The sequence below is a fragment of the Xenopus laevis genome, chromosome 7S (genome assembly GCF_017654675.1).
Source record: "Xenopus laevis strain J_2021 chromosome 7S, Xenopus_laevis_v10.1, whole genome shotgun sequence".
Lineage (NCBI taxonomy): Eukaryota > Metazoa > Chordata > Amphibia > Anura > Pipidae > Xenopus > Xenopus laevis.
In genome coordinates, this window is record NC_054384.1 from 23,971,789 (window position 1) to 23,999,223 (window position 27,435).

General features: G+C 37.2%; 1 protein-coding gene across 1 annotated transcript in view; it reads left to right on the forward strand.

The window, feature by feature from the left end:
- LOC108697196 (1-phosphatidylinositol 4,5-bisphosphate phosphodiesterase epsilon-1) overlaps window positions 1-27,435 on the forward strand; it is a 220,328-nt gene that overhangs the window by 133,473 nt on the left and 59,420 nt on the right. The window contains exons 5-8 of the mRNA XM_041571012.1: window positions 11,898-12,043; window positions 13,068-13,326; window positions 19,989-20,197; window positions 21,375-22,047. Coding sequence (XP_041426946.1) covers window positions 11,898-12,043; window positions 13,068-13,326; window positions 19,989-20,197; window positions 21,375-22,047 — 1,287 coding nt within the window. The remainder of the gene's footprint in view (window positions 1-11,897; window positions 12,044-13,067; window positions 13,327-19,988; window positions 20,198-21,374; window positions 22,048-27,435) is intronic.

Genomic DNA, 27,435 nt, shown 5'->3' on the forward strand with positions numbered 1-27,435 from the left:
ATTTCATAACAGTGACTTAAGTAGCTTTCCTACTCCGTGGTTTCCTAAATCATAATAAGCAACATTATATTCAGCATTTGGAATTGCTATCCTAAGTGCATTTGTTTATTGGTACTGAATAAATACCCCAATACTCTAAGGGGTAATACATCATAGTTACTATGTAACTAATTGTGCTGCATAAGAAAATCATGTCTTATTCTTTATGAGTCAATGAAAGAACTTTAAAACAAAACAAAATAAATGGCCAACTTCTAATTTAGCATGACCCCTGCTATGTAATTCCCTTCCTTTAATTAAATTTCTTTGTGAAGGATAATCCAGATTAAGGAGCATCATGTATTTTTTATACTTAAATAAAAATAATTTTTAACATGTTTGTGAATAGCTTTTCCAACCCTGCAGCTAGGGTATACTGCTGAATGAATTGGAGTATTTTTTTTTTAATTTTCACTTTAAAATAGAGAAATTCATAAAGGGAAACACCATCATTAGACTTAAAAAGGAAATGGAATAAATTGTTGCTTACTTTTGATGCAGTATAGCCTATGCATAACCTCTGTCAGCACACAGAATGCTTAATAGAAACAAGACTTTTTTGGGCCTTTTAATTTTTAAGTGAAAATGTTCCAAACACAGCTGAATCAATGCTTTCACTCTGTAGATGCAGAAGAGCAATCATAGATTAGTCCGTTTTTTTTCTGGTCGGACTTCTAAAGGGGAAAACGCAATTTTTTTGAAAAAGAAAAACTCAACTTTTTCGGGATTTATTAACCCAGATGGTGTAAAAAGTCAGAATAAAAAAATACTCCAACTCAGACCTACCTAGTTTATGTAGAAGTCCTGTTTGCAATTGGAAGATATCCTGATCTGCACTGGGTTTCATTCAATAATCCAAAGATTTTGTAGTTTCAGGCGTAAAATCCTAAAAAGTATCCGTTTTCCACAACAAATCCAAAAAATGTGTGTGGGAGGGTCTTCCAGATGTTTAAAGGGGAAGTTAAACCCAATCGGTACTCACCACATGGCTCACAAAGGAAAAGTTAAAACAGAAGATTTTTATTTACGGACACACAAAAGGGTTCTTCAGTCAGACACACATTACACACTGCAGCAAATACTTCTTCAGACACATTCAGTTGCATATACACCAACTAACCAGTTTCTTAGTAGGCACACCTTCCTTAGGACCTTGGATTCCACCTAACCGCCTAGTGGTCCGGTATATACTACACCCGTATCCCCCCACTCTCCAATAGTGGCCTGATACCTTCAGGGTGATACCCCTCCACTCTTCCAGGTTAGGACCCTTTTTCCCCTTACTTACGCAGTACCCATAAGAAACTAATTCCACTTTCCTCCTTGATGGGGGCACAACTGCCCTTGCTAAATAACCTCACTATCTCTTGCACCTAGTGCTCGCTCAACTCAAGATCCTTCTTTCTCTAACTTCTCCTATCTACTGTTGGGGTCTTCACTCACCAGCCAGGTGATGTTCTTCCAACCACGCCCTCCCAACAAGACAGCTCACCTTGGGCAATGCCCTCCTTTTATAGCCCTTCTGTGTCCTACAGTGGCCGGGGGAGGAAATTACACTTAAACTAAACTAAGACTAAGAAATGACATCCAAAAATTTTAAACACACATACATTTTACATACATGCACATTTTTGTCACTTAACAAGATAACATTCTCACATATCACATTCCTCATCCGGTACATCCCCTTACATGTATATGATTCTGATTTTTTTTTTACAATTTTATCGAGTCTTTTTCCCGCACAAGAAATTTTTGAGAAATAACCTGCTAGGAGTAATAATATATTATGGTGTAAAATTAAACAGAATAGCTTCAGCTCCTTTATGGCTAATGGTTTATCTTAAAAGGTAGGTGGGAATGTTCAGGCCTGGGATTTTCCCATACCATAACTCAACTAAAATACCATATAAACATTAAATCCAATAGTACTGTTTTGCTTCCAATAAGGATTAATTATATCTTAGGTGGGATCAAGTACAAGCTACTGTTTTATTTTTACAGAGCAGAGGAAATCAGATATTTTATTAGAATTTAGTCTATGGGAGATGGCCTTTCTGTAATTCTGAGCTTTCCAAATAACGGATCCTATACCTGAACCAGATATATACTGGTTATTTTTAATTATCAAACTAACTGGTTATCTTAAATATGTATGGGATCTAGAATGCTGGCATTTAGAGTTTTCCAGATAATGTTAATATAATCTGAATCTCCATGCCTCAAGACTCCTAAAATAATTTAAATTGTTAAATTTACCAAATAGGATTGTTTGCTATGAATGTGGATTTATTGTAGCTTACTTAAAGGAAATCTATTCGTTCAAAACATAAATTTATTCAACTGATTACTTACTAGCTATTCAGAAAAATTACAAATAGAACATACCAGGCTTTCTTACATATTTAGGTAAATATTTAATAATTTGCATCATATACCTTTAGCAGCCATTTTAGCACATCTCAACTACTGCCTCTGCCCTGCGTGCTCGTTCACAGCATGCCTCATGTGACCATCATGACCTCACAGACACGCCTCCTTTTTTTAATTGGAGCATGGGACCATACGTCATTAGGAAGCGCCTTTCACCTTCTTCTAAAGGAAGTATACACTGGCCATTGAAAGCTGCATCGTGTTCTTTGCATTTATAAGAAATATTTTACAAAAGGTATATATGTATAGTACAGTTTATCTTCTATCTGGTTGGTAACTTGTTTCAGAGCCATAATTTTCTTGTCACATGTGCTCTCATGTAAGTTCCCACATGGTTGTATCTTAAAAACTGGGGGAGTGTTGGGGCTTTTGCTAACATTGTAACACAAAAGCGTAAAGCAACACAGATGCGAGCGCGCGTTCGCGTGGTTGCGCGCGCGCGTTCGCGTGGTTGCGCGCGCGGTCGCGTGGTTGCGCGCGCGCGTTCGCGTCGGCGCGTGCTCTCCTTAGTCGCCAAATTCTTGCAGCAGCCAAGGAAGAAATTTTCCTTGCTGAGGTTGGTGGGGTCAGGGGTTTGTCCCTTTGCCATATGAGTGATGCATGAAAAATCTACAAAGCCTACTCTCACAGCGAGATCTGGTGAACAGGGGATGGTTGACAGACTGATTCAAATTGTGCTTTTATGCGGAGGACAAAAACGGAATCCTTTATTGTCAGGGTGTGAGTAATTTCACTTGGTTTTGAGGAGGTTGCTCAATAACCATTCCACCATCCTAGTTGGCTAATTAAATAAACTGTAAAAAGTTACCTCGCTAGAATTTATATTGAGTTCAGACAGTAGTTAATATTAGAAGACAAATGCAAAGAGCAACACAGCAATCTTCCTCAGTTGTCCAGAATCACTCTTGTGAGGTGATTTTTCCTTCGCTTAGAAACCGGCAAGCACAAATGACGTCAGCATGTAACACCCAATCAGAGAAAAGGGGCGTGGCCACAAACTCCCGCTTGAAGTAATACTCTGTTCTCCTCTTTGCCAACGGATACGAGCACGGGAATCGTACGATTCAGAGGGCTGGGCTAAACTCATAAAATGGTAAATTTCAATTTCAATAAGCTCTATGACAGATACTGATACTTAAGTGTATGTTTTATGTTTTCTATGCAAGTAACCGCAACTTTGCCTATGTTATGGGAAGTTTTCACTTAAATGCACCTTTGGAGATAGTACTTCACAAAGGGTATAGTTTTCCTTTAAAGGGGTTGTTCACTTTTGAGATATCTTTTAGTAGGATGTAGAGAGTGATATTCTGAGACAATTTGCAATTAGTTTTAATTTTTTATTATTTAAGGTTTTTTAGTTATTTAGCTTTTTATTCAGCAGCTCTTCAATTTGTATTTAAGCAGTCTGGTAACTAGGGTCCAAATTACCCAAGCAACCATGCAGTGATTTGAATAAGAGACTGGAATATGATTAGGTGAGGCCTGAATAGAAAGATGAGTAATAAAATGTAACAATAATAATACATTTGTAGCCTTACAGAGCATTTTCTTTTTAGAAGGGTCGTGGACACCCATGTGAAAGCTGCAAAGATTCAGAATAAAAAGGCAAATAATTATAAAAAATAAATAATGGGAACCAATTGAAAAGTTAATTTGAATTGGCCATTGTATAACATACTAAAAAGTGAACCAGCCTTTAACATCCATTATACTGTCCGTTTGCACAAAAAATACAAACTAGAAAAGCAAAGCATAAGAAATAAAACATGGTGGCACATAGTTTGCCATTCAGTACCTGAGTTCTTAGTTCTGTTGCACCTTGGGCACTATTTACAAAGACTTTGAGTGCTCCCCATGTGTGAGTATTCCAGTTTACTTCTGTCTCTAAAAATATACAGGTCAGTTAATTGGTACCTAAGAAAAATATTGTGTAATTACAACAGAGACCTTGCACTATAAGCTGGGAATGATGCATAGTCTCTGTTAAGTATGTTAGTGCTATATAACTAAAGATATGTTTGTTTAAATATAAAACTATTCAGGAACTTTCTGCATAATGGCCTTCAATTATTAGATTCCATACCAGTACATGGGGTGTCACTTAAAGGGATACTGTCATGGGAAAACATGTTTTTTTCAAAACGCATCAGTTAATAGTGCTACTCCAGCAGAATTCTGCACTGAAATCCATTTCTCAAAAGAGCAAACAGATTTTTTTCATATTCAATTTTGAAATCTGACACGGGGCTAGACATTTTGTCAATTTCCCAGCTGCCCCTGGTCATGTGACTTGTGCCTGCACTTTAGAGAGAAATGCTTTCTGGCAGGCTGCTGTTTTTCCTTCTCAATGTAACTGAAGGAGTTTCAGTGGGACATGGGTTTTTACTATTGATGTTCTTAGCTCTACCAGGCAGCTGTTATCTTGTGTTAGGGAGCTGCTATCTGGTTCCCTTCCCATTGTTCTGTTGTTAGGCTGCTGGGAAGGGGTGATATCACTCCAACTTGCAGTACAGCAGTAAAGAGGGATTGAAGTTTATCAGAGCACAAGTCACATGACTTGGGGCAGCTGGGAAATTGACAATATGTCTAGCCCCATGTCAGATTTCAAAATTGAATATAAAAAAATCTGTTTGCTCTTTTGAGAAATGGATTTCAGTGCAGAATTCTGCTGGAGCAGCACTATTAACTGATTCATTTTGAAAAATGTTTTTTTTCCCATGACAGTATCCTTTTAATTTATATACTGCAAGATGCATAGTGTAGACCATGCATTACAGAATCACTAACAGATGGTTAGTTTGCCTTTAAATGCAAGGTATACATTATTGAAACACACAACCAAGTTAACGGTTTCACACACAAAAACCTTTATCGTTTATAGTTACAGATACAGTAGTTTTAAAGTAGAATATCAAAATTTATACTATACCAAATGGCAAAAGGTGCACCCTAGTGTCACATGGTCCCCATGCTGCCCCCTCCTTACACATTTCTCATCATTCGGTGCTTCATCAGAGGATACATTAACAAGTTATACATTACCCTGACACACAGTTAATATTTTATGCATTTCTACCTTCTATTTATCTTTACTGGTTACTGCTGGTTTATCCTTGCGCCTTGTTGCACGATGGCATGTGGTAAATGTTTAAAAAAATGTTTGCTGTGTGGGCCTCCAATTGGGTATCTTGAGTAAAATATATATATATATGCCATATGCCATAAAAAAAAAAAAAAAAATATATATATATATATATATATATATATATATATATATATATATATATATATGAATAAAACTATTTTGGAGCAGGGAACACAAAGGCAGCAGCCAGCCCTCATAGCAGCACATCATTTTCACATTCACCTCTTATAATCACAGAGACACCTGTCAGGGTCCTTTAAAGGAACAAATTTTGCTGTGGAATTTTCTTGCTTTCCCTGTACTTCTTGATATTGCAGAAAAAAGAAAACTCAAGATAAGCAGATAGAGGCAAGCTGACCTACGTACTTTTTATGCAAAGACTGCTATTTATTAGAAGAAAGGAAACATTTTTTACTAGTCTTGTTAAGCGCTGACGACATCTATGAAAGTCCTGTTGAAAGTGCAAATAAATTCTTTACAAAATGATAAAGATGATAACTGCATTGTTTGGGAAATGAGTTGGTGTTGTGTTCAAGGATGAATTCAAAAAGTGAGGAAGAGAAAGAAATAACTTTCAGTAGTAGAGTATTCACTTCTCACGTTTGACTGTGGGGTTATTTGTACAGTCCAAAACTACATGATAACCACCATAAGCAGGATAAGTGCATGTAGGTTGGATTCTCACTGGAGAAAATGCGTAGGCATGCCCTTTAATCAACTAAGAGTGTTATGAGTAATACTTGTTCCTGACATTATCACACAGGAGTAATATATAGTTAGAGAATTAAGAGGAGTTTCCATTTTCCATGTCTATGAGCATTACTTTGCTGCTGAAATCTTTGCTGTTTTTTGTTTTCTTTGTAAATAACATGTTAAATTGCTGCCTAGTTATTCCATTGCTATCAATGTTCTGTATCATTCCTGCCTTACAACTCCAGTATTTCAGTTCCCTCCTGTATTCCAGCAGAGAATCAAACCTGGTTAGGGTGAGATGGTATAAAAGGAGCCAAAAAGCCCTTCATGTGCAAGGCTTTACGCTCCTATATTACAAAATCTACAGACATTTAAACCGTCCAATCTCAAATGACATTCATACTGGGCCAGAAATGTCATTGTGTTTGAACATACTGACAATACAATTATTGTTTGTGGTATTTGTTTATTATTATAATAAGGCTACTGGTTGGTCTAGTGTCACTTAAGATTATAGAGCTAGGAATACATTTTCAGTGCTTCTAATGATTGTTGAGACCAAGAAGTCAAATCTAAGAGCATACAGAGTATGCAGGATTCTCATTGGAGCATATATTCGTATCACTTGGCCCATTGGTCATAAAGGGCGGTGGAAAAAGTCCCATTACACAAAGTCGCCAGTCAGAATCCATTTCTGTGATTGCCCGACTATAGATCCCATCATGTTTAACCCTTGAGAATATACTGAAGAATACTGGAACTTGTTGTAACTCAACATTTGGTTCATCTCTAGGGGAGCTACACTATGGGGTCCGTTTACTAAATCTGACTTTAAGCTTCTGCATGTTATCGCTGCAAATATTTCCACGCCAGAATATTCGCAGCGACTACGTTTACTAAACAACGATGCGCTCAGAAGTCATTGCGAACGTTTGCAGTAACTACGTTAACAAACCAGCTAATGTTAGCGGTAATTTTAGCAAGTTGCGAAGTTTCTGGTGACAAATTAAGTTTTTGCGAATATTTATGCTATAAAATAGTCTTGTTTTATGGCGGTTATTATGGCAATTTTTACTGTGACATTTATGGCCAGAAATGCATCTATATTGACTGATGATTATACCATCCAACAACATTACCAGAGTAACACCAATCAAACATGTATGCATCATATAAACCCATCTGCCGACATATGAACAAGAAATCATACCAGTCATCTGTTTGCTTCATAGAAATGCACAGTTTAATGTAGCCAATGACAATGAAACCAAAAAAGCGTAGAGGCTGACGAACAGTAACGTAACTAGAGGGGGGCAGGCCCAGGCGTGGGACGTGCAGCCAGGCCCCCCTCCGTACACCCGGAATTCCGCCAGTGTCAGTGGCGCCCGAGCTACCGGGGGGCCCTGAGGGGGTGCGGGTCCTGGCCCAATCGTACCCCCTGCTCCCCCGGTAGTTACGCCACTGTTGAATAATCCTTGGACCGTGATGCTGCTGCCAATAATACGCCTCTGAGCTGAAACTGCTACTGTTGCAGCAGATAGAAGCGAAAGCCAAAACATTTGTCAGCAATAGCTACAGATCTCTCTCCTGTCAGCAAAGAATGATGGGTAAAAAGTAATATGAGATATTTCCTGCCCCTTGAGAATTTTCTGGTGGAAAAATACTTTACACCACTACATAGGTGGCGGTAAAATTTTGCGAATATTCTTGCGTAAATTTTGTCTTTTGCACATTTGGCTGTTTAGTAAACCAGGCGTTAATGTGTATGTAGCGTTATTTTCAGCGAATGCGATAACTGGCGAACACCTATTCTTGCGTAAGAAAATTCACAAATTTATATTTACTGCAGGTTAGTAAACTGACAAAAACATATTCGGCGATAAATTTGTCTGTATCTTGTGCGCATATTTTTACTGTGCTTTAGTAAACGGACCTCTATGTATACTTTTTCTCTCCTCTGTGTTTTTCTGGGCAAGGAGGGGGAGGGGTCTCCATCTGACCCCTGTGAGCTGACAGGAAGGAAGTGCTGCACAGGAAGTGCTGGGACAGAATGAAAGCAAGGTGCTGCAAGGTCCTAGATATTACTGTGTGTGAAATGTCAATTGGGGAACCCCAATTGCTTTTCTCAGGCCACAGAAAGCCAAAGGGAGCCCTTCTCAGGACAGCTTAGAGACGAAATCATCTGAAATATAATGTAAAGTTGCTCATGTATACGTAGGCAATGTATGATTGACAGCTGAAATCTTTAAATGCCTTTATAACAAATATGGATGTTTTCATATTTAATTTGGAAAGGACTTTTACGATACAGCTTTTTATGTCTGGGTGACTAAGTCCAATTTAAAATCTGGACAGGTGGCAACCCTTAAGGGATATCACAGCCCAGTCTGTCTTGACCCTGGGTGGAGGCACATCAGTGTAGTGTACCTGCTCTCCCCTGTAGCAGAGACACAGGACTCCTGTGGGGCCACAAGGAAGAAAATCAGTGCTAGATTTCCTGCAGTAACTGAATAGGGCTACACTGCCATTTAACACTAAATAATATAATTTTTCATAGACCAGAGGCAGGGCCACAACTAGAGATAGGCAGAAGAGGCATGTGACTTAGCCACAACTGTAGGTGGTGCTAGTCCTGGGGAATAGTGCAATGACCAGAGCTTTTCCGGGGTAAATGAGTTCCCCCCACTTGTCCCCATGCTCTCACGTAGGGAATGGGGCAATGTTATAAGGGCAACTTGCATTGGGCACCCTTCCAAATTAGGCCCAATTGATGCTAGCGTATGCTCGAATGAGAATCCTGCCTTCTCTGTTAAACTGTTAGACACACTCTTCTTGGTTTCACATAATCGTAATGAAAAGCGATTTTTATTTTTCTACCTTTAAACAGATTACAGAGTGACCTGACAAGCAAGAATAACTAACACTTGCACATTCAGTTGATAAGATACTTACTTTGGGGGTCTAGGAGGTGTCAGTTTTGGTTAAATGTTTTAATAAAAGAAACTCGTTGCTGAGCAATATCAATTAATTGCATTTTAGCAGCCGTGATTTTTGGCAAATATTGCAAATCTCCAAGAGCAGAGACAAAAATCTTTTCCTTAACACACTTGCGACCTCCTGTTATCCATCATACAAGGCTACAGATATGATAACCATAACAACCTGTCTGCTTGGCATTATTAGAGGTTATAACTGTGAGTGGTTAATTTGTTTAGCCATAACGGTAAGCTCTTAAGAACATGAAACCATCAGATATCAATAACGTTTGTATATGGAATAATGCAATGTGTAATGGAATTTTTTTTGTGTGTTTTTGTCTGTGATGTTCCAGTGCCATCCTTCCACCTTATATAGCTTGGCAACATAAAGACAACATAAGGTGTAATGATTTTGTCTCTCTCTATTAACCATTACATTCACAGAGCATGTACAGGGGTCATAAACTTGCTATAACAGTGTTGTGCGGCTCATAAATTTCTGGATATTAATCCCCAACATTATAAAAATAACTTAAAGGAGAACTAAAGCTTAACTAAAGAGGTTGGCTAAATTGTTGTACATTATGTTTTGGGCTTCTGTTCCAGCCCAAAGCAACTACAGCCCTTTAGCAGGGAAGATTTGTGTCTCCAAAGATGCCCCAGTAGCTCCCCATTTTCTTTTCTGCTGATTCACTGCACATGCTCTGTGCTGCTGACACTTAAAGCTTAGTGACCCACTCACAATATACAGAACACATAGAATATAAATGTCACGATATAAGGCTGATTAGTAATTAATACAGATAATTAGTAACATGGCAGCACAGGAACCAGTGCAATTAGCATGAGAATTTAATAATCAGCCCTGTAGCACCAGCTTACATTACAGGGTAGCCTCATTTTCTGCTCGAAAATTTGTGACGACCCCTAAGCTTAGCTTCTCAACAGCTGCTCAGAGCCCCCTGAGCATTTAGCAGACACGTTCCAAGATGGTGACCCCCTGTGACAAGTTTGAAGTCCTGGATCATTGCTACTATTGAGAAGCTGAAACTTTATGCCAGTGCAATAAGTTCAGTATATAAAATATGGCATTTTTAGCCATATTCAATTTTAGGGTTTAGTTCTCCTTTAAAGGGGAACTAAATTAGAATAATGCTAGAAATGCTGTATTTTGTATACTAAACATAAACATGAACTTACTGCACCAGAAGACTATTTAAACATGTGATTTATGCTTTCAAAGTTGGCTGCAGGGGGTCACCATCTTCTAACTATTGTAAACATCTTTGCAAGACCAAGACTACGCACATGCTCAATGTGGTCTGGGCTTCAGTTGGGAGGTTAAATTTAGGGATTGTCATAAATTATCAAAACAGCACAAGTCAAATAATTTTTGCCATAGAAGCCAATACAGCAAGAATGATTAATAATCAGAATATACAGACTGCACTGGGTCCGCAGCAGTCAGAGCAAGTAAAACGAAGGGGGGATTTCACTACATACAATCTGGTTTCTTATAAAAATGGTACACATTTTTTAATTGAAGTATATTGGAGATAGATTTCTTTTTCATTAAAGTAAATAAAAATTGGATTTTATTTACATTAGGAGAGTTACATTATTTTAGGCAAGTTTATGGTTGTTATTCATGGGTGCTTTCTCATTATCTCTTGTTACTTTTGCCCTTGTCTTCAATGGATAGTGCAACATAGCCCTAACTTAGATCATTTTTTTCATTACAAAATAAATACGGCAACAAAAAGTGCCAGTGTTGGCAAAGGCTTTGATTATCTGCTGCACATATGTAGGTTTCTGGTCATTACTTTGCTCTCATTGCTCATTCTAATAATGTTATTTATTCTGGTAAAAAATAAATTGATTAAATTGCATTTATTTTTCTTGGTTTTGTCTTGTCTCCAGTTTGTATCATGTTTAAAATTTCTAAATCTCGGTTTTTAGAAGTGTCCCTGAATTTGGCAAGCAAAACAGAATGGAATGATAATCCCTGATTGAACAATGGTTCCTTGCTCCTTTACATAAATCCACTTGTGCTAATGAAGTGATATCCTTTATTAACCTGGTTGCCAGCAGAGAGATTGTATTCTGCAAAAAATGTGTAACACAGGAAAATAACACTTGTTGGCGTAAGCAATACATAAAAAAGCAGCATAAATACAATTCTACCCTAATAATAATTAATCATTGACTTTCATTTAATTTTCTTAGAGTGAGAATTCTGTAAAGATGAACACTGTGTGCACAAAGCGTAAAAGTCATACTACGAAAATCCGTAGGGAGACAACAGTATTGGCAAAAAAGAACGGGGACAATATTCTTTCCATAGAAAAGTTCCCCAAAGCCCCCCAGCCCTGTGCCAAGACTCCAACAACTATTTTACAATAAAGGCACGTTATTCCCTATATCAAGATGGTTTAGAAAAGGTTGCCATCAACTCTGTGCTCAGAGCACCGAAAAACCTCCTAGAGATAGATACGAGCTTCTAGTCCCAAATTCACAAACAACTGTTATGTACGTAAGTTAGCAATTAATATCATGTAAGGAATATGTTGCTGTTCAATGACTAATGAGATTGGTGCTTGTCATTGTAGGTTAGCGCCTGGGTCACATGGCTGATTCTAACCGCGGGATCTATGGAGGAGAAACGAGAAGTTTTCTCACACGTCGTTCACATTGCAAAGTGTTGCTGGAACATGGGAAATTACAACGCTGTCATGGAATTCCTGGCAGGCCTCAGGTACTTTTTAAATTAAGAAGAGGTAAAAGCAACTATTATAAAAATGAGCTGGCTCCTCGTCAGACATGGTTTTAAATGGCTATGAATCAGAAGAGTTTTGCTCATTGCTGGTCCTAATGTTGATATTGCCAAAGGAATGATGTTTACTCAGCTGAAATATTAAGTAGAATTAAAGTAAATCTGAATCCTGCAAAAGTGTTGATAGCATGGAGAATGTTGATGAACATGTTTAAAGCTCTCAAGCCTATCAAAGTATCTCACTGATCAGAGACATTACAAATAGCTGTAAGTAGCCAAGTTTGTTAGTCCTTTACTTCAGTGCTTGCCAGTTAAAATTCACCAACCTTCCTTATTTGAACTTATTTGAAGTGCCGTGTTGTTACAATGACACGTTTGCCTCTTCTATCAAAACAATAGGAGATACATTTTTTAATTGCAACCAGTTTGATCCTTGTACTTCACCAAACTATATGGCCTGCCAAACAATGAAGGTGCTATATATAATTTTAAGATATGAAAGTTAATTTATGGAAAAACATTTTTTTCGTATTAGTCACCACAAAAAAAATTGATTTAGGATAGTTTCTTACCCTCTAATCACTTATATGCTTGATGTACAGTGTCAGACTGGCCCACTGTTATACCAGAAAAACTCCCTGTAGGCCCTGGAGTCAGTGGTTCCTGCTGTGTCTAATCATTTGGTTAGCCCCTATTTCTGTATGGGAACAAAAATGTTAAATAGATGGAAGAATAAATTATATTATTTAAAGGAAAGACACTCAGAATGAAGAGGTTTAGTGAACAAACAAGGAAACATTTTTGGAGTGTAATCCTATGGGTTAAAGTTTTCTGGTGGGCCCTTGGCATTGCAGCCCAACACTGATCTGTATGTGATCTGAGTTCTGTGGCCATAGATAATGACAATACCGTCAAAGTGTAAATGATTCATCGTATTCTTAGATGAAGGAGCTGTTGCTAGAACTTCATTCTGTTCATTTCTCTCCGGTTCTCCTGTTCTCATTAGGACAAGAAAAGTTTTAAAAATGTGGCAATTTATGGATCAGTCCGATATTGAATCCATGCGCAGCTTGAAAGATGCAATGGCACAGCATGAATCATCATCCGAGTACAGGAAAGTGGTGAACAGGGCCCTAAATATACCTGGCTGTAAGGTGGTTCCTTTCTGTGGGGTCTTTCTAAAGGAACTATGTGAAGTTCTTGATGGAGCAGCGAGTATCATCAGTCTTTGTCCTCAATATGATGCTCAGAGCGAAACACTGGAGGTACTGCAACTGTATTTTCTGAACGTCTAAACCTGCTGACATTCATTATCTTTATATAATACACAAGAAACATGAGTATTCTCTAAATTTTATCCTCTTAAAGGATAAGTAAACCTTTAAAATAAGTGAATGTAAAATTGATGAGGGTGCTATTCTAAGCTCTTTTGCAATATACATTCATTATTTATTTATTTTTTATTCCAAGATATTAAAGGTTACATGTACTGTTAATATGAATGAATTTTGTTACAACAGCGCCACCTGCTGGTCATTTTCCCACCAGTCTGACCAGCAAGTAGTCAAGGAAGTTGTCAGGAGAAAGAAACAGGCTGCTCTGATGTTCTTCTGCTTAGGAGAACAATTAGAGACCTTTCTCACATCTTCCCTAACCAGAAGAATATCAGCGCAGTCTGACCACTTGGTCAGACTGACCAGCAGGTGGCGCTGCTGTAACAAAATTCATTCATATTTACAGTACATGTAACCTTTAATATCTTGGAATAAAAAATAAATAAATATGAATGTACATTACATAGGTGCTTAGAATAGCACTCTCATCAATATTACATTCACTTATTTTTAAGGTTTACTTATCCTTTAAACAGTGCTTAGTGATATATAATTGGAGCTTAGTAATGTAATTTGTAGGGATGCACCAAAGATTTGGCCTAATCCCTAACCAAGTGCTAATTTGCATATGCAAATTAGGGAAATGAGCCGGGAAAGAGAACATTTTCTTTATTTCCTTGTTGTGTGATGAAAACTCACATGATTTTTAGGATTAGGTTCAGCCAGACACTTGGATCCTGCTGAAAAAAGCCGAATCCTGTCCAAAATCCTAATCGAATCCTTGATTTGGTTTATTCCTAGTCATTTACATGTCTCAGGGATCACTGAAACTTGTGTATTATAATAAATAAAGTACCCCCTGTTGTAAAATAGGAAGATATTGGAAGTCTCAATGACCTGTATAATATATAAGGTCATGGAACTGAGTGACTTAAAATATCCTTGTATTTTACAGTAGGGTGTACTACCTTTCATTCCTTTCTTCTTGTCCTATAGCACCGGAAGTGACATTTCTTGCATTTGTAGATCATGTCCATCAGACAAATAAAAGGAAAAACCACATTAATTGGGAATAACAATCTATTATGTATAAATGTAGATTTTATAGTATGCAAAAATGTCCTTAGTTGTAAGCATTCTATTGTAAAGGAGTTTATATAGATAAGTGTATATATAGTGAATAAAGTACCCCCTCTTGTAAAATATAAGGATATTATAAGTTACCGAGGAGTTTCATGACCATATAAAAACACGAGGCCGAAGGCCGAGTGTTTTTATACAGGTCATGGAACTCCGAGGTAACTTATAATATCCTCATATTTTACAACTGGGGGTACTTTATTAATTATAATACACAAATTTTAGTGAGTCATGTGACAGAAATTACATCACTACTCACCGTTTATAACTGATGACATCACTACTCACCGTTTATAAGGATATAATTTACAAGATATTCATGGCTTTTGTGTATTATAAATGCATATATAGCACTTTCATTATGTGGTTTTACTGACTCTTTAAAATCCATTATTTGGGTGCACAGTACAAGGTATATTAATAACATAGTACAACCTCATTAACATGTAGGGATCCTGCAATCTGTCTATTCTGATTATAACCTGTTTGCAGAATACTAACATTCTTGGCCTAAAATCCTCTCCTCCACGTCCCTAGTTCCTGGAAATAAAATTATTTCAGTCATTCCGAAACACACTTTGTAATTTATCTCAAGACGTGACACGCTCCAAGTCCGTTGCCCATTAAGGCAATTGGATATGTTGACCGAATCACTTGACTATTCCAGTAATTATGTTACTGTATTGTTTGATTTTCAGATTTTCATTTTACCACGACACAAAGATTTCAATAAGCCAACATTTGATCCAAGTTTTAGGGAACCCAAAGGCTGGAGTGCACTTATGAAACAATGTACACTGATTGAAACTCATTGGACTCATAAATGCTTTCTTGTCTTTTAGCCATAAATCATTTGCTTAACCAGATATGGTATTGGGGTAGTATAATAAAAGGTACAAAGTTCAATTTTAGTAACCCACAGCAACCAATTACCTGGCACAGTTTACTTTTCTGCTATTTAAAGGGGATCTAAAACCTCTCTAAAATTATTCCTTTAGGTCCCCAAGCATTTTAATGTAAGTGGCCCACAAATAAAGGAGAAATAACTAGCCCCAATGGTAACATCCCCCCTTAGCTGCCTGGCATTGCCCCTCTCTAGGGATGTAGCGAACGTCGGAAAAAAAGTTCGCGAACATATTCGCGAACTTGCGCAAAAATGCGAGCGGTTCGCGAACGGTTCGCGAACCCCATAGACTTCAATGGGAAGGCGAACTTTAACATCTAGAAAAGACATTTCTGGCCAGAAAAATGATTTTAAAGTTGTTTAAAGGGTGCAACGACCTGGACAGTGGCATGCCAGAGGGGATCAAGGGCAAAAATGTATCTGAAAAATCTGCCTGTGTGTGCTTGGAAGAGATAGTGTAGGGGGAGAGCTGTTAGTGATTTCAGGACAGATGATAGTAAGTTTGCTGGCTAGTAATCTGCTTGATACTGCTCTGTATTGGAGGGACAGAAGTCTGCAGGGATTTGAGGGACATTTTAGCTTAGGTAGCTTTGCTGGCTAGTAATCTACTGTTCTCTTTAAACAACTGCCATACGTTGACCTTGTAGGCATTGTTTGCCCAGTTTTTTTGGACGCAGCCACTGAAGCACAGTTGCCAGAAAAAATATGCCATATAAATGCTGAAAATAGTCATTTTTCGCCATACGTTGACCTTGTAGACATTGTTTGCCCAGTTTTTTTGGACGCAGCCACTGAAGCACAGTTGCCAGAAAAAATATGCCATATAAATGCTGAAAATAGTAATTTTTCGCCATACGTTGACCTTGTAGACATTGTTTGCCCAGTTTTTTTGGTTGCAGCCACTGAAGCACAGTTGCCAGAAAAAATATGCCACATAAATGCTGAAAATAGTCATTTTTTGCCATATACGTTGAGTCAACGTTATGGCAAAAAATGACTATTTTCAGCATTTATATGGCATATTTTTTTCTGGCCTCTGTGCTTCAGTGGCTGTGGCCAAAAAACTGGGCAAACAATGCCTACAAGGCCAACGTATACACTACTACAGCGGTGGATACGGATTACGTAAAATATATTATGGCTGCTTGAAAAAAGTGACTCCGGTGTTTTTTCTGGAGACGGTAATATTATGGATATTTAGACAGAATGTGAACAAGGTCACACAGCTCGATGGCGGGTTGAAGAAAACAGTGTGCAAATAATGCCTACAAGGCCAACGTATACACTACTACAGCGGTGGATACGGATTACGTAAAATATATTATGGCTGCTTGAAAAAAGTGACTCCGGGTGTTTTTTCTGGAGACGGTAATATTATGGATATTTAGACAGAATGTGAACAAGGTCACACAGCTCGATGGCGGGTTGAAGAAAACAGTGTGCAAATAATGCCTACAGGGCAAATAATGCCTAAAAGGTCAACTTATACACTACTACAGCGGTAGTAAAATAAAAAAAAGTAAAATAAAAAAAAATGAATATTAAAAAAAAAAAATTAAAGTTGGTGCTGCTGAACTACTAGGAGCAGCAGATTAGCACACCAGTCCCACTCCCCAACACTGCTAGACTAATAGCACTGGGCTCTTATAGTAGTAGTAGTAGTAGTAGTAGTAAAACAACAAAAAATAAATAAAAGCAGTCCTTACAAGGACTACTGTTATTGCAGCAGTCAGCAGATGAGATCAGAAGCAGGACAGCTGCCCACTGCAGCTACATACAGAGCACTGCAGTAGAAGGTAGATTACTAGCCAGCAAAGCTACCTAAGCTTAAATGTCCCTCAAACCCCTGCAGACTTCTGTCCCTCCAATAACAGAGCAGTATCAAAACGATTACTAGCCAGCAAACTTTCAACTGTCCCTGAAATCACTAACAGGCAGCAGCTCTCTCCCTACACTATCTCTTCAGCACACACAGGCAGAGTGAAAAAACGCTGCAGGGCTTCGGTTTTTATAGGGAAGGGGAGTGGTCCAGGGGAGAGCTTCCTGATTGGCTGCCATGTACCTGCTGGTCTGGGGTGAGAGGGCAAAAAAAAGCGCCAACAATGGCGAACCCAAAATGGCGAACGTCGCGCGACGTTCGCGAACTTCCGGCGAGCGTGAACACCCGATGTTCGCGCGAACAAGTTCGCCGGCGAACAGTTCGCGACATCTCTACCCCTCTCACCGCTCTGTGTATTAATCAGAAAGGTGCCCCTGAAAAACAACCTGACCCTATAATGCAGAGCGGCACAGGGGAGTTTCCCTGTTGTTGTTAAGGGAGTTTAGCTCTCCTTTAAAGGGGATCTTATCCCCCTGTACCACACGGTTGAACCACACTTTAAGGTTCTTAAAGTTCAATCACATCATACCATAACATATTATCAAGGTTAAGGCACACTGGGAACCCTAGTTTGGCAACAGCAGGTTGTTTTCTTAGAGCAGTATCGCTCAATAAAACTTCTGCCAGAGCCAGCAGCTACCTTAAAGTGATACAGACACAATAACATTTTCTACATTCAAATCTACTTATTTAGGGGCCGATTCACTAAATTCGAGTGAAGGATTCGAAGTAAAAAAAATTCGAATTTCGAAGTATTTTTTGGGCTACTTCGACTATCGAATGGGCTATTTCGACCTTCGACTACGACTACGACTACGAATCGAAGGATTCGAAGTAAAAATTGTTCGACTATTCAACCATTCGATAGTCGAAGTACTGTCTCTTTAAAAAAAACTTCGACCCCCTAGTTCGGCAGATAAAAGCTACCGAAGTCAATGTTAGCCTATGGGGAAGGTCCCCATAGGCTTGCCTAAGTTTTTTTGATCGAAGGATATTCCTTCGATCGTTGGATTTAAATCCTTCGAATCGTTCGATTCGAAGGATTTAATCGTTCGATCGAAGGAATAATCCTTCGATGTACGATTGTAGCATTTGCGCTAAATCCTTCGACTTCGATATTCGAAGTCGAAGGATTTCAATTCCTAGTCGAATATCGAGGGTTAATTAACCCTCGATATTCGACCCATAGTGAATCAGCCCCTAAATGTATTAATCTACATATAGGGGGTTATTTATCAAAATCTGAAAAGTTCTCACATGCTCTGTGCTGCTGTCACTTACTGAGTTTAGGGGCCGATGCACAATATACTGAATATATCTGTAATATAATTGTTACAATATAAGGCCAATTAGTAATTAATACAGATGACATGACAGCACAGAAACCAGTGCAACTAGAATCAGAATTTAATAATCAGCCCTGTAGCATCAGCTTATATTACAGACCAACCTCATTTTCTGCTTGATAATATGTGACGACCCCTAAGCTTAACTTCTCAACAGCTGCTCAGAGCCCACTGAGCATGTGAGTGTACAAACATTTTCCAAGATGGCGACCCCCTGTAACAAGTCCTAGATTATTGCTGCTGTTGAGAAGCTGAAACTTTAGACTGGTGCAAACATTTCAGTATATAATATATGGCATTTTTAGTCATATTCATTTTTAGGATTTAGTTCTTAAAACATAAACAGCAAACACTGGCACTTATCTGGTTACTGTTATTGTTCTAACCCATTTGTCTTAGGCTCAAACGCTTACATTGTAATCAAACACATGGTAGGAGGGCACACTGCTGTTGATTAAACCGTGCCTGATGCTTCATACTCCATTAAAAAGTGAATTCAGATTTACACCAATTGTGTGAAATGCTGATTGGAGGATTCTGTTGAGTTCATTGAATCACCCTGGAGACCCCCCCCCACAAACAACACGAGAAAATTCTGTTAAGCCTTGTTGCTTTAAAGGAAAACTATACCCCCCAAACAATGTAGGTCTCTATAAAAAGATATTGCATAAAACAGCTCATATGTAAAACCCTGCTTCATGTAAATAAACCATTTTCATAATAATATACTTTTCTAGTAGTATGTGCCATTGGGTAATCATAAATAGAAAATTGCCATTTTAAAAAATAAGGGCCGCCCCCTGGGATCGTAGGATTCACTGTGCACACATACAAACCACATGTAAGGTCACATGAGCCAATTAACAGACAGAGTTGTGTCTTTTGCTTCAACACTTCTTCCTGTTACAGTTAGAGTTTAATTATTTCTGGTCAGGTGATCTCTGAGGCAGCACACAGACCATCACAAAATGGTGGTTCAAGGGAAAAGATGTAAAAGGGCAATATTTACTTAAATATATATTCCAGTTTGGTGAGATTCTTTAATATGCCACTTAATATGATATGAACTATCTGTTGCTTAAGTGTTCATTTTGGGGGTATAGTTTTCCTTTAAGTATACAACCCTGAAGTTGCTACAGTTCCCAACATGCCTTTACTCCCTGATGCTGAAAGTTGTAGTCTGGAAACATCTGAGTATGGTTGAATGTTATTTTTTAAATCCGAAACATGTATTGTTTGTCTGTTGTTATTTGGGCCATTGTTACACAACACCACTACCTTTATTATGATCTGGAAATATATTAAAGGAACATTTCCAATGCAGTTTGTTTCAGATTATAATGGACAAGATAACTTTGTCCAGCGAATAGGGAAAGATGGATTAAAGAACACAGAGAAAGAGTCGACTGTGAATAATATTATGCAGACAATTCGCAGCTGTAACCGTAGCTTGGAATCTGAAGAAGGCGAAGATAACGTCAGCGATGCTGGGGGCATGAGGAAAAGCACAGTGATGGACAGAACTAGATTTCAGTAAGCGCTCTGCCTTCATTTTCTTCCCATTGTTCATTGTGATGGACAAGTTAGTTAATTGTATTTGGCAATGGTATCTTTTTAAAACATGCTATTAGGCACAGATCTTCACCCTGAGACAGAAGAAGATGCTAGAGGGTAGTACAGGTGTGGGACCTGTTACCCAGAATGCCCTGGACCTGTGGCTGCGAGAAAGCGCAGGCGTTACGTCGGGTGTGCTGAATCTAAGGTAAGTAATAGGAATGTTGGACGTTGTTGCAGCGTGCATCCGACACAACACCACTGTCGGACGCGAATGCTGCATGTTTCACCTTCACCCGACATCAGTTGTGTCGTGTCAGATGCACACTGCGACCACGTCCAACATTCCTATTACTTACCTTAGATTTGGTGCATCCGACGTGACGCCTGCGCTTCCTTGAGCCGTGTCGGAACAGAAGGTATCATATTCAAACTGCCTGTGTAGTTCGACCCTAAAAGGAATTATATTGAAGTTCAATGGAGAGCAAAATGGATAATGGAGACATAAAAAAAGAAAAGAAAATTACCAAGGAGTAGAAAAAAGGAATAAACAGGAATATGCAATTAAAAGAATAGTATGAATAGTATGAAAATATTATTCCAGTATGGTTGCCTTTGATATCTCTTGCAGCAAGAAATATAAAAGAACTTTTTTCTTCAATTCTCTTCAATTTCCGTGACTTTCTATTTTCTCTTCTGTTCTTCATATATCACTCTCTTTCCATTGTATTTCCTTCTCTTATTCTCTTCCCTCTTCTCTCTTCTAGATTCTTCCGTTCTCTCTGATCTTATGCTTTCTGTCTTAAGTTTTCTCATTTGCACAACATATTTCTCCCTTTTCACTTCATCTACTTCTGTATATTGATATTGTACTATTGAATTATGGATTTTGAACGTAGCCAATACAAACAGAGTATACAATCATTTGTGGTCTGTCTTTATCTGTAAATGTTATGCTACTTCATATTTAAGTAACAAGTGCTGAAATTCTATTGTTTTGTTGCTTTCTCTTTTAACCATAATGGAAATATTCACAAAGTCACAGTTTTTTTCAAAACGAAATAAAATAATCTAATTTTTTAGATGGTGGATATCTTTAATGGTAGTGAGAATAATTATTGTTCTTGAAACATATACTATTTGTTTCTATCATTAGGTTTATTATGGGAGACTTGTCTGACTCTGAAAGTGATATCTTTGAGCAATCAAAAGAATGGGATCTGCATAGAAGGGAAGAGCAACAGAAGGCATTCAGCCATGGAACAGAACTAATTCCATGGTATGTGTTATCCATGAGAGCAGATGTCTATCAGTTTCTTCAGCAAGGAGTGACTGTCATCCGCTATGACCAGGAGACACACATTTCTGTTCGTTGTTTCCTTCAGCTTCAACCAGACAACTCCACATTGACTTGGACAAAACCAGCTACAACATGCCTTGCAAACACTAAAAATAAATTAGGAACTGTAGGTAGCAGTGCAGAGATTAAATTTCAGTTCCTTGCCAATGCTGGAATGAATGGACTTGCCGAAGGATTCTTGGACTTATTCTCTGTGAAGGCAGTCTACATGGGACATCCAGGAATTGATATGCACACTGTGTGTGTTCAAAACAAACTGTGTAATATGAACTTGGAAAAAAATGGTGTCACATTGCTTTATGGGCTGCATACTACTGACAACAAATTACTGCACTTTGTAGCTCCAAAATACACAGCCAGGACATTGTACGATGGACTGCTGGAATTAACCAAGGCAGTGCGGAAGATAAAACGCTTTCCTGATCAGAGATTACAGTGGTTAAGGAAGCAGTATGTTAGCCTCTACCAGGTAAATAATAATGTATATCAATTACTGTTGTTTGTAATTGACTTTAATCAGGATAGAATTGTCCCAAAATAAAGATGCCTGATTTACTTTATATTCAGTTCTTTTTCCTGTGGGAATTACGGTAAAAAATAAATTTTTCCTGAAGTTCAAATATTCTTCCTATTTATGAATATTTAACTATGTCTGATAACTGGGCATTTATCTAAACGGTAAAGCTCTATAATTGTGCCCATACATTAAAACATTGGGGTTCCTCACTCTTGACCCTAAATATTTTTCCTTTTTTTTCCCCATGTGCACAATATTTAATTGATTTAATTATCTATTGATAAGTCTTAAGCACTGGACTTGCTGAGTAATTTTGAAAAATGTCTTCATCCAAGTGGCATCGTAATTTCAATTGAAAAACCTGCTCAGATGAGTAGAGAATGATCAACGAAACAAGATGCTTTAGACTTGTCACTCCTAGATACTTTAAATAATGGTCAGCATTGAATTTGGGACAATTATCTAACAAAAAATAATAATATTAATCATAGCAGCAAGGTGTAGGAAAATCCGAAGGGAAGACATGAGATAATGTAGTGTTTCCAATAATTGATTTTTATATTTGTAGGCCCTATGAGTTATGTAAGTTGGAACTTACTTGTAAGTAGGATTGGTGAGATGCCTGGTCAGTTGGCAGCACATTCACATCACAAGCTATTATCACAAGCTACAGTTGTTCCTTGATTGATAGTTCTATAGACGTAGTATCCATGAAGCTGGAGATCCCTGGCTTCCTATCCAGACTATTATAATCCCTTCTAATAAATATTTTCCACCCTGTCCCTTCAACACTGCGGTGCAAGAATGCAGGGCATTACGATTTATTGCATTCTCTGCTTCTGTCATTATAGGTCTTTTGCCAGATAGAAAAAATGTCATTCATTGTTTAGTAATGAAATGTAACTATCTTTATAGATATAAGTATCTTTATAGAAAACCCCACTTGTGTATAAAGAGGTTTATTCCCTAAGTGAGTCAGGCCCACAAAACTAAACCCCCCCAATATGTATAACTCTAAATAAGAAGGATATGCTTTCTAAAAGTAAATATAGCGGATCTAGAAATGGTTTCAACTCAAAAGATTAAAAATGCAAAAAAGAGACGAAAGGCAATGGCTTTGGTTATCATAGTGTATATATATATATATATATATATATATATATATATATATATATATATATAATATATATATATATATATATACAGTAACATAGTAACATAGTAAGTTAGGTTGAAAAAAGACACACGTCCATCAAGTTCAACCTTTTAACTTTATTTGAACCTGCCTAACTGCTAGTTGATCCAGAGGAAGGCAAAAAAAAAAAATTTGCCTTTGGGGAAAAATGCCTTCCTGACTCCAAGATGGCAAATTGACTAGTCCCTGCATAATAACCCTGTATTCCCTCACTTGCTAAAAAGCCACCCAACCCCTTCTTAAAGCTATCTAATGTATCAGCCTGTACCACTGATTCAGGGAGAGAATTCCACATCTTCACAGCTCTCACTGTAAAAAAACCTTTCCCAATATTAATATGGAACCTCCTTTATTCTAATCGGAATGGTTGGAAAGACCTACAGGTAAATAAAGCATTAGAGAGATTATTATATGATCCCCTTATATATTTATGCATAGTTATCCGATCCCCCCCTTGAGCGCCTCTTCTCTAGTGTGAGCAACCCCAATGTGGCCAGTCTTTCCTCATAGCTAAGATTTTCAATACCTTTTACCAGCTTAGTTACCCTTCTCTGAACCCTCTCTAATACAATAATGTCCTGTTTGAGCGCTGGAGACAAAAATTCTAGATGGGACTTACCAGTGCTCTATACAGTGGAAGAATGACCCCCCCCCTCCTCCCGTGAATCTATGCCCCTTTTAATACATCTCAAGACCTTATTTGCCCTTGATGCTGCCGACTGGCATTGCTTGCTACAGCCAAGTTTATCATCTACAAGGACTCCAAGGTCCTTTTCCATAATGGATTTGCCTAGTGCAGTCCCATTAAGGGTATAAGTGGCTTGGATATTTTTATAGAGTAAATAATTATCCTCATATACACACAAACTTATACACACAAACTCATATATGATATGAATTTATATTTAATTTATGTTAAAATGTTAGGGCTCATTTATGACCACACTTATGGTTGTGAAAAAATGGCTTCTGTATAGTTGTGCTTGGTGCTGGTGCTAGTGTTGAATAAACTAGTGTTGAATAGTCTATAACTTTTGAACAGTCTGTTACAAGTTAGATAACTATAAAGGCACCGAAATCAAGGTGCTTCAGTGGAGTCAAAATAAACAACAGAATTACAAACAGATTTATTAAATTGCCCTCTTTCACATCTAAATATTTTTCCCAAATAAATGTGTAGAATTATAAAAAAAATCATAGCTCTACAAACACCTGTCAAATGTTGAAAAATCCTAAGAAATGAATTTGAAATATGCAGTTTTTCTATCAATTCCGGTATTCATCACAGTGGACAACATTTCATATAATTGCTTTTATTTTAAACAGTTTAGATTAAAAACATATAGATGTTTAACCAGTAATGTGCTTGTATACACTTACAGATACATATACACACATATGTATATACTTTTAAGCCAAAACAATGAACAATGCACATACATGGAGAAATTTTCATGTGAAGTGCATAACAAATCATAAGAAACATAAATAAATCCAGTTGTAAAATGTACATTATACGCACATAAAAGTCTGTCATTAATTTTACTGACGTAGCTAATCTTCTTTAAAAAATCCCTGTGCTTCTGGGTTTGAAGACACTGGAGACAGCAATGCAAATACATATTAAAACTTTCCATTACATTTAAGCTATAAAAAAAGACTTTTTTTTTATTTCATACAATAACATTACAACACTTAGGGGCTTTTTATCAAAGTCCGAATTTATCTCAATATTTTCTGCTACAAACTCAGATCAAATCCAGTTTAATACGCTTATTACATTTTCCTGAGAATTTGCTTTGCGGGAAAAAACAGATTTTCACAATTTTTTCGGATTTTTCATCCGATTTTCAAGATTTTTCACCCCTGAATACTCAGAGAACTTCGGGTTATTGCTCCCATTGACTTATATGCAACCTCGACGGTTTGAGATGCCGGTTTTTCTGATTCTGACTTTTCCATCCTTGGGTTTAATAAAATCTGAAAAATTCGTGATTTTTTTTAAAAGTCTGAAAAATCATGAATTTTTTTGTGATTTTTGCATTGGGAGTTTAGTAAATAACCCCTTTAATGTTGTTACGTTAAAAAAATAACACAATTTCAGTCTCTGAACTGTTTAAAAGCAAACATCTAATGCACAATTATGGGTTACACTTGCAGAAAACTTTGCACCTTACCCTAATATATGGTTATAAATGGAAGGATCTGTCTGCTTTACATGGCTCCCACAATGCCTTGGGTCTGGGATGGATCCATATTGTGGCGCAACAATTAAAATGTTTTATTTGGGGGGGGAACTTTTCCTTTATGTTATACTATAAAACCTACCATCTAATACATTTATTGGCTGTAGAATATAAGTAAGTGATAATTATATGCCCAGAATTACAGCTCCTGTATTAAAATAGATAATAATAATAATAATAATAATAATAATAATAATAATAATAATAATAAAATAATAATAATAATAATAATAATAATATTAAAATAAAAAACCTCCAAGTCCGTCCATCGTGTCACAATTGTGTAAGAAAATTGTGCATTTTGTTCCAGGGAATTCCCAATGGTGTGATAAAACCAAACTGCACATACAATAAAAACAATAAGTATAAACACCTGAAGGAACTGCATATATTTTATGCAATTTGGAAAAAAAAAAATCACCTAATTTAAGGGTAAATATTTAGCCAATGTTATAACACAGAAATCTGCACTTTATATTTATTTACACCAGACCATGGTTGTTATAAATATTTTCAGAGCGATTAGCATAGTAGCAGTGGTGTAACTAAATATCACTGGGCCCCACAGCAAATAATTTTATAGGCCCCAAAAATGTCTAGAGATTGACCTGTTTTACCAAGTTGTATTGAATTTGTATATGAATTAGAGCCTCGTGGGGCCCCTATACCTTCTGGGCCCCCCTGCAGCTGCAGGGTCTGCTTCCTCTATAGTTACGCCCCTGCATAGTAGCTTTAGTGAGTAAGGACAAGGTAAATGCACACAATGCTTTGTTACAGAATAGCAACATCTCCACATATTATCTATCCACACATACTCCTTGACTACTAAAGAATAATGTTAGTTTCTCTGTGTCTAAGGTATTCTGTATATTATATATATATATATATATATATATATATATATATATATATATATATATATATATATATATATATATATATATATATATATATATATATATATATGCAACTGCAGATGTCAGCTTCTGTTTCCTCAGTTTAAATAATATTGGTTAGCTCTGTTTATAAATATGAATGTTAATTGGTTGTAAGTATTCAAATAGTTTGTAATAGAGTTTGTAACAGAGATCAAATTCACTTACCAGCTCTTTACAATACTGCAGTTTGGTTGCAGTTTTTACTATTAGATAACTGATACTGTTAATACCTTCTTGCCAATCAGATGTATGTAATTCAGTTGTATTCAGGTATTGCGCCTTCATAATGTAAATACAGAAATATCCAACCTGAGGGGCAGATTTACTAAGGTTCGAATGGTAAATTTGAATTTTCAAATTTTTTTTTTGGTCAAAAATTTTGAATTTAAAAGCACCAACTCAAATTTGAATTCGAATGTGAGATTTATCACATCTCGACCCTGGAATTAGAATATTTGCCACCTAAAACCTGCCGAGTTCATGTAGAAGTCAATGCCAGAGGTCCCTTGAACTTTGAAGATGTAAATAGTAGTGATGAGCCAATTTTTCGCACCCCATAGACTCTAATGAGAGAAAAAAAAATTTGACAGGCGAAAGTTGAGGTTTTTTTCTTGAGGGAAACTCGATTCAAATTTGATTTGAGTTTTCAGTTTAGGACTATTCGATCGAATTTTAGACGTTCCAATTTTTTTTATAAGTACCATACCATTCGAATTGTGAATAAAATAGAATTTGAGTTAAGAAAATGTTTTTTTACAAAATTCAACCTTTGATAACAATGAATTGTGCTTACCTTCTTTTATGGAACTGTTGTAAATTGTAAGTAAGTTTCACAAACAAGACCAAAAGTATTTCTGCGGAGTCAGTAAGGGAATATTTAAGGCAGAGGAATTGCAGAAGCAATTGCACTTGCTTTTTGCTGCAAATAGGGTGCTGGTTGTCTACCATTTGAGAGGGGGGG